The sequence below is a fragment of the Pagrus pagrus genome (assembly GCF_965226575.1).
Source record: "Pagrus pagrus genome assembly, chromosome: 7".
Lineage (NCBI taxonomy): Eukaryota > Metazoa > Chordata > Actinopteri > Spariformes > Sparidae > Pagrus > Pagrus pagrus.
In genome coordinates this window covers 25,843,817-25,852,763 of record NC_140191.1, presented here as the reverse complement: position 1 = coordinate 25,852,763, position 8,947 = coordinate 25,843,817, and the positions used below count along the sequence as shown (strand labels likewise).

Sequence of the window (8,947 nt, the reverse complement as noted above, 5' to 3'; positions counted from 1 at the left end):
CCCAGCTCAAAGATGGCAGCCATGGGACAGAGATGAGAGACGACACCAATTTAGGAGTTTTGACATGAAACAGCATTGGGGCGTAACGTTACAGCTGTTCTCTGCATGTTTTTGACATGACAACGATATAATTTGTCACTGCCCAATGTGTCGCCCTACGAAGACAGCTAAAGGATTCAGAAATGGGATGTTTTCCTGTAGGCTAAGCTAGCAAGCAACGGTTAGCAAATAAATGAACTTGTCTCTTCTGCCATACAAGAAGCAAGCAGCTGCTCTGCATACGGTGTACTGACATCTTGCAAGGTGGGTGTCTCTTTGTATGGTAGCTTAAAAAGCAAAAGGCTAATGTGAAGACATAATTTAATTGCGTTAATTTAGCAAAAAATATTGGTGGGACTTGCATAATATCTAGTGCTAGCTAACCTTAGCTCGATGTTTCTTCTGTGGTGGAAATGGCGTTGTAAACACAGGTGTAACGTTACATCTGTCAGTATAGTTGGATTTATTGGGGTTAACCTATGTTCATTCTGTTGCTAAAATACAGTATATTGGCCTTGTGGATTAGATTACCCACAATAAGGGTGGCATTTTAGTAGGAGGCCGGTGCCATGGCTCTCCTGATTCTGGATAACATGACTTAACGTTGGTACGCTGTGTTCATAACATCCTCCTTTTTAAAGATTGACTCTCGGCCAGCTCTACTCAGTCTGATGCTGCCCTGCATACACATTGGTCTACTGGATGCCTTGGTGTTCATCCTGGTGCTCTGGAGCAAAACAAGACACATGTGCATCATTGTAAATCCAAATGCTAATATTTTCTCTTTTCTTTCCCACCAGCTCAGTTTCATCATGGCCATCACTCAGTTCCGTCTTTTCAAGATCTGCACATGTCTAGCCAGCTTACTTTCTTTCTTCAAAAGGTTGATATGCAGGTGAGCACAACTGAACGCTTAACAAAGATGAAACATATCCCTGATAGTTGCTGTTCTCTTTGATGAACATCTTGTCAGTGACATCATAAATCATAAATACATTTGGAAAAAATGAAGAAAAAAAAATAAGTTCACTCAAAAAAGAAAATGTGGTCATTATCTACTCACCTAGATGCTAATGGAAAGGCAAGTGAGGTTTCATTGTCCACAAAAATTCTGAAGCTTCACGGCAAAACAGCGTGGAAGCATTCTCCTGAACAACTGAAGTAGATGTGACTTGTTTTAAACTGTAAAAAACATAACAATCGACAAAACATAAAATAGCTCCATACAGCTTGTTTGGCACAATCCAAGTCTCTTGAAGCCCTGAGATCCCATACTGATTTGAAAAGATGTTATTTACATCATTTCCTAAGCTGAATATTCACTGTAGCTGCTATTCTAAAAGCGTGCACCCCATCTGAAGTGGGTGCAAGAGCTCAACCTTGCCTCAAGTGTGTAAATGACGTGTATTACGCTGGACAAGCTGCATGTTTTATGCTCAAGCTTTTTGTTTTTATCTGTTGTTTTCTTGCATAACTTCCCCTTTCCCGGGTTGAGTAAATGGTAGATAAAGTTGCATTTCTATAGTGCTTTTCCAGTTTACTGACAGCTCAAGGTATTTCATAATGCTTGTTACATCACACATTCATACACTGATGGCAGAGGCTGCAATGAAAGCTGGAGAAATCGAACCAGCAACCTTTCTTTTAGTGGAGGACCCGCCTTACCTCCTGAGCTACAGCTGCCCCAGCTAGATAATTACTGAATTTTAATATCTGGATGAACTTATCCTTTAATACCTTTTGAGAATTTGACAGGATACACTGGTAAAGTTTGTACATGTCTGATCCAAAGCTTTTTATATAACTGAGTTTGCAGTGCTTATTCATCATACTGCACTAAAGGCAGGTTTTCCTCGCCACTGTCGCCAAGTGCTTGGTCACTGGGGGGACTTTGGGTGTCTGTGAATTAAAGAGTATGGTCTAGACCTGCTTTAATTGAAAGGTGTCATGAGATAACTTGTGTTTTGATTTGGCTCTTTATAAATAAAATGGCTTGACGTGACTTGACTACCACAATGGCCTTGTACATGTTGGTGGAAGATAAAACCTGATCAGTACTTTGTGGATCACATGCCTGCCAATTTACCACCAGAATCTATGATTCAGAAAGGGTCTCAATTCATGGTCTCTATGATGCTAGAAGACAATCAAACTGGCATCGGATCGATCCCTCAACGCTAAACAGATCTTTTGTGTTAATGATCAGTTATTGCTGTTTACAACATTAAATTGACTTGTTATTTCATTGTGATACTCTGCAGGAGTGGTAGGGGTCGCAAGCTCAGTGGTGATCAAATAACTCTCCCGACAACAGTGGATTTTTCATCATCTGTACCAAAAAAGGTCAGTATTGTGTCAATTCACTGCACCTGCCCTGAGAAGTTCAGATCCTAGCGTTCAATATTTGGAAAGGCAAAGTACAGATATAATCATTGGACTAAACTTGCATGTATTTGCTTATTCAGATAAACTAAACAAACACCTGCTTTCAGTTCCATGTGCACAAATAAAAAGACTTTAAATTGTATTTTATTGTCTTGTCTGCACAGCCAGAGATTGAAGAATGGAGCTCTTGGGATGAAGATGCTCCTACGAGTATCAAGATTGAAGGTGGTAATGGAAACGTTTCTCCTTCACCCAATGATGTCGACGAAGAGCCCGACTACTTCAAAGACATGGCTCCCACCATCAGGAAAACACAGAAGGTATGTCCACAGACATGGAGCAGATCCAGGGTCTCTTTAGATGTCAGTTTTATCCCTGCACATTCAACACAGACATTAGTCCTTGATGTGTTTGCTGTAACTTATCACAAAGATGAGAAAATTAGGGGTTAGCTGTGTAGCAATGCAGAGTTTCTCCCAGGAAATTCTATAGCCAAGGGGGGGTGACCCCACTTCACACATCTTGTTATCAATTTAGTTACTAGGTGACAGCACAAACAGTAGGGGCACTCCCAAAATATGTGGCATTTGCTGTTTGAAATAATGCACATGCTCTTTTTTCCTAAATGTTGATGTTTCTTTTCTTAAAAGTGTATTAATTTTTATTTTGTGAGCAGCAGAGTTGTTCTTTGTTTCAGCCGAAGTCGCCCACCTCACCTGTAAAACACCAAAATCTTATTTACATTTTTGTATCTTGTTAGTTACCAAGCTGGTCACCACTATATCCACTGGTTCGAGCTTTTTTCTATGACTTACAAAAGCCAGGAAGTGGAGCACAGGGACAGAACCTCTGAGATGATGTGTGCAGCTACTGCTCACAGCTGTCGGTTGAGAGCATCAGAGCCAAAGCAGCGTGTTTTTTTTTAAATTAATTTATTTTATTGTCAATTGGACACAAAAAGCACCCATACCAATAATCAGAGTTACATTCCCTATCAGGAACATCTTGATATGACAGCAAATAACCACATTTTAAAAAACAAACAAATTGCCCTAAATGATGGTCATCAATTAAAAAAAAAGGCAACGTATTGTTTAACATATCTTTATGAAGTAAATGTTTAACACAATGTAATGGCTGTAGAATAATGACACCATCAGTGCTAAGCTTGGTTCCCTATAAACCTTGCTTTCACCATGCAATTTTGTCTGCCACCGAGCATGAATAATCCTGGGAGAATGAAGGCTGACTGGTGATCCAGTCAGACTGGCCGCCTTGCACCATTTCTATCTGCTTTCATGTGTCCAATTTTAGAATAAATGAATGGATAAACTGACAACTTATCCTGTCCTGTTGGTAGCTGCTGCTAGGAAAACATAAAGCAATCCAGATGTCCTTGAGACACTGATGACCATAATAATACCACTTGAAAACACTGGAAAGTTTCCTGTTTCCACTTGAACTAAATTATAGACTTCATGATAATATGGTCTTTAGCATAATGCACTTTACTTGCATTTTCTGTTTATCTAAAATATCACGTAAGATTAATATATAAAAGCTCGGTCAAATCTCCAATGTAAAAAGATCATGTAAATGCATCATAGCATGATGTAATGGACAAAATGTTGTATCTGAATAGTTAATGATGAATGTTTTCAAATTGTATGATAAAATGATTAAATCCATGCCTATAATGGGATTGTAATGCGTCACAAAGTGCTTTGGTTAAAGTTTGCGCCCCTGTTTCTCTGGTTTCTGTGTTGCAGATATTGCTGAAGAAAAGGGAGCCTTTGAACTACCCAGTGCCTGATGGCTCAGCAGGTTTCTCCAGCAGACTGGCAGCCTCTCAGGATATGATGACCTTCAGTCCACCCTCAGTAAGTTACAGCTTGATAACATCTGAAGCGTCAGGCAGCTCTTCGGCTCCTCACAAAATCACGACTTTTGTTTGAAAAGCTTAAGACCAAGTAGAGTTTCTACTGCAGAGGTGTATAAAATGAAATGCATCTCAGTCTAAATACATGGCCGTGTAATTTGTACAGTAATTGAAAAGATCAGCAAATTACAAAGCAAACCCAGAAAGTACAGGCTGAAAATGGATAAGATTGAAATAGACCATGTTTAGGGGCCCCAGTCTTAGTCTAATAATGCAGACTATGTAAGTTATATATTTATCAGGTGTTGTTAAAAATATTAACAACACACCCACATTATCAGTCAAAATGACGAAGTGAGCCTGCAACAAAGATACATTTTGGTGTCATTTCTGGATGATTTTTAGTAGGGGTCGACCAATATGGTATCCCGGTGTCAAAGTTGAGAATGACGAGTGCTGGAATGTAACTAACTATAATTCACTCAAATACTGTACTTGAGTGTTTCCATTTTCTGCTGCTTATCACTTCCACTCCACTAAATTCACTTGATAACTTAAGTTACTAGTAACTTTGTAGATTCAGATTATTCAGTGTTGACAGGCTATTACTTTCGACATGTATCCAATCAGATAGTGTTGTGGGCGGGACATTGAGTGAGACCAAGCCCAGAGCCAAAGTAATGCATTTTTAAATTCATTGATTTTATTAGCAATCGGACACAAAAAACGCTCATACTGACAATTGGAGAAATGCTTGATCAGCCTGGATAATCGGTCTACCCCTAATTTTCAGGCTATAGTTAGTGGCAAATCAAACCTTTTTTGAATAATAATTAATATACACATTTAATTGACCAGAAATGTTAAAAAAAAAAAAAAAAAAAAACTCTTAAGAGAACTCTTTATTTTCATGAGAAAACAGCTTGTGACAGTCTTCAGACTGTGCAGTCATGTCAACATTGCAGTAAGGGAGTAATTAACTAAAGAAGAAAAAATATTATGGATGGATTGTACGGTGTCCTCCATACCATACAAAACTAAAGGGTTACATCCAAAATAATTATCTTCTGAAGAGAAATTCTTGTTTTATTTCAAAACTGTCCTTTTGTTCAGGCTGAACTGGGAGAAATGGACACCTGGCAAGGGGACGCAAATGCCTGGGAGGACGAGTCTGATGCTGCCTGGGAAGCAGAGGAGGTGCTCAGGTAATATTCGAGAACACCTCTGTGCCTGTATACAGTACAAAGATGTGCATTAAGACCAGTTTTCCATATTTATCAGTCCAGTCAAGGAGTGTAGATCCACATTATGGCCAGCAGATGACAGTGTATGCCATTGTATAAATGCATCAGAGCAAGAAACAAGATTCTGTTTTCACTCCCAGCTGACCTAGCTTCCATTGATGTGTGCTGTAATGACATTGCTGGCAATCATGTGTTTACCTTGCCTTTTATTTTACAGACAACAGAAGATGGCTGAGAGAGAAAAGCGGTCCATGGAGCAGCAGAGGAAGAAGATGGAGAAGGATGCTCAGAGGATGATGAAGAAGGAGCAGAAGATTGCCGTCAAGCTCTCGTAACATTTTTAGAAATGCTCACTTTTGAGCCAAAGGGATTGGGTTGGGGCAAAGACACTAAATCATTCGTTACTCTGTCTTTAAAGTCATCAGACCGGCCAGGATTATCGCCCTTCATTACTTATCTGTTCACAAACTGTCCTCCTTCTCCACCTTGTTTCCACCAGCAGCCATTTTAGTCCGTTTTCCAGCTGCAGCAGTGTAAAATACATAAGGCACCTGGTGTACTCACTGATCATGAGGCAAGGTCATTTTGGTCTTCGAGGAAGAGCTGTATTGATATGGTCCAGATCACCTTAGGTTAAAGGTTAGATGCAGCATTAGATTCTGATTAAAAATGTCAGCTAGTGTAGAAAAATGTTCTGTTTTGGTTTTTCCCAGGAGCATTTGTAAATAAACTGGTACCTGTGCTACCTTTTTTTTGAATCTCAAATAGGGAGTACAATTCCTATTCTTTGTCATATTTATAACCTTGAAAGACAAAGGAGTGTAATTAACTTAAAGCATCACTGTATACCAGTGACATCCCTCTGCTTCATTTGATTCTTGTGTTTTTATATTTATGTCGTTATGATGTTGTCTGAAAACTTGATTTTCTTTTTTTCTAATGAATGTTGCTTGATATTTCACATTATCTCCCTTTGCTGTGCAGCCCTTACTACACTGGAAGTCTGCAGTTGAAAAAGTTCAATGTGATCATAGATAAATGACCATAGACTAGAATCTAGCCCAACTATAAATGTTAGCTGTGGGTTCCTATGGTAATCTCATGGCTACTAATAGATCTGCTATATGTTCTCCTCCCTTGTCACCTTTCATATCGAAGGAAAATATCCAGTTATCACAGCATTTTTTAATTTGTTTCTTTTTGTTTTGCCCCAGGGGGAGGGAATGTTCTTCTGCTCTTAAATAGTTGATACACTCACTGTTCAGGCGCTGTCTTCATAAAACATGGATCACCATCAGCACAGTAATTTCAAACCGGTTATGTTGCCCCGATAAGATTAAAAATAAATTCTTGCTTCTTTTCTCATCAAGCTTAACAGATGAAGTTAATGGTTTTGACTGAGCATCCTGTTTTGCATTGCTATAATGAAATTACCAGGCAGTGTTGAAAACATCGGTACCAGTGCCAATGGGCAAGCTGTTGTCATGGAAACGTTGGCAGGTGAAGAAGGTCTCTTATAAATTTAAATGTGCAGACATGATACAAAATGTCTCTGGTCTGTAATGGCTGAAATTGACTCAGGTGGAGGTGAGAGAGGCACATTTATATGCTAAATGTTACAAATGGAAAAGCTTTGCTGCTTCTAAAGAAATACTGGGTACATTTTACACAGTAATGATTTATTGACACACTCATGAGGTGATGATTCTGTTAAAACATGAATGATATAATGAGCTAAGTGCATGATCAGCGTTAAGACTTTAATTCAAAGCAGGTGCCTGTTTTTTCAAGGTAATTCAGCGAATCTATGTGGATCAGTGTTTTCTTTGGAAAGGCTGTTTTCCCCTTGGTTTTCATTGAGAAACGGTGCATGCTGTTCTGTTCTGTCATTTTGCACATTTAAGTTTTCCAAAAATGAATCGCAGAGAACCCCTTTGTTTCTCATCCATTTCCTGTCATTGATGTGTAAGACCTCGTGTTATGGGAATGGTCGTGGTTGAGCACGAATGACTTCAAAAGCTTGATCAGTTCTGAAGGTTTGGCAGATTGTATGCCTGCTGTATTAGTCCTACACAGGTTTTTAATAAAATGATTTGATTCATACCTCTAGAGGCGATGAACTTTGGTCATGAGTCTGCTGCCTGATGTTTCATTTGGGAAACACTATCTGAATATCGTTACAGATGGATGACCCCCTAACCCTAACCCTACCCCATGCTCATGGTGTTGCTCTAGTTGCTCTCCCTAAACCTAACCAAGTGTTTGAGTTCGCTAAACCTAACCGAGTGTTTGACTTCCCTAAACCTAAAACTTAAACTTGAACTGACAAATGAACTTACAAACCCTGGTCTCCTGGGTAAGCGTCCTGTACTTTCAGCCACAAGAGCTTGCTTAAAATGTGGGCATTGTTGCTTTTTCATAAGTAGAAATGATGATCCTGGTACAACATTAATTATTATGTTCCAGGGACAACACCAACATGAGTCACAAAGCTATGACATCACAGCAGCGTGATGGTCTTGAAACATTATAATCTTGTAGGAGCAACACCAATACAGCTATATCAGATTGACCCATGTAAGCACAGCCTCACAGAGCTGCTACAATATATCACAACATTATAATGTCTGAGACTGAGGCGGCCTTTAACCTGGATTGACGGACGGCTGTCATCACTCATCTGACCTCCATCACGATGACGTCGCTCCCATCTGTCTGGGGACGCTGCCTGCCAAAACCTCTCAGAGACCGACCCACTTTCATAACGCACGTCATCGGTCTTCAGAAAGGGAACAAGCTATTTGGGGGAACAATTGTCCTGAAGGGCTCGAGAATGAAATTACTGATTTTAAGAGAGCGGCGTGTTCTCAGCTGCTGTGACTTACCTCTGCTGCGCACTCATTTCAATCCAGTATCCTCAGAATAGTGTTAGGGATTACAGCATCTGATGATTCGGGCTGATGCCTTATGAACTGAGAGGTCGTGGTTATGCAACTTAAGATACATCACCATATGGCAGAGTGGAAAATGGAGTAATCACGGCCAAGTGTTAGTTCATTTAAACTTAATCAGCTTTTTCTTTCATTTTCCTTGAATATTGGTAGATGTTGTGTAATGACTGAAGAAAGTATTTGCGGTTCTGCATCTGCTCTGGCACTGACCCAGTTTTAACTGGTGTGAGGGCACAGACGGCATTTTACAGCTTCTGAGAGATCCCAGTAAAGTGGATCTAATGCACTTTACATTGTCAGACCCACAACCCAAGGGATGTCTGAAAATACAGTCCGGGAAAGCTTTTACGTAAGATGAGCTGTCATGAGAACACCGCTTGGTTGCACTTGGGCTCATATTTTCCCCCTTTTATTAATTTATGTGAACATCTTGTGCAAATGAACAAACA

At 39.7% G+C, this 8,947-nt stretch overlaps 1 protein-coding gene across 1 annotated transcript; it reads left to right on the top strand.

Moving 5' to 3' along the window:
• On the top strand, positions 1-7,672 carry ebag9 (estrogen receptor binding site associated antigen 9). Its single transcript, XM_084356536.1, has 7 exons — positions 1-303; positions 840-934; positions 2,301-2,382; positions 2,589-2,744; positions 4,194-4,304; positions 5,417-5,508; positions 5,765-7,672. Exons 2-7 carry the CDS (start codon positions 852-854, stop codon positions 5,880-5,882), a joined length of 642 nt encoding a protein of 213 aa, XP_084212662.1. The 5' UTR covers positions 1-303; positions 840-851; the 3' UTR covers positions 5,883-7,672.
• The last annotated feature ends 1,275 nt before the right edge of the window (positions 7,673-8,947 follow it).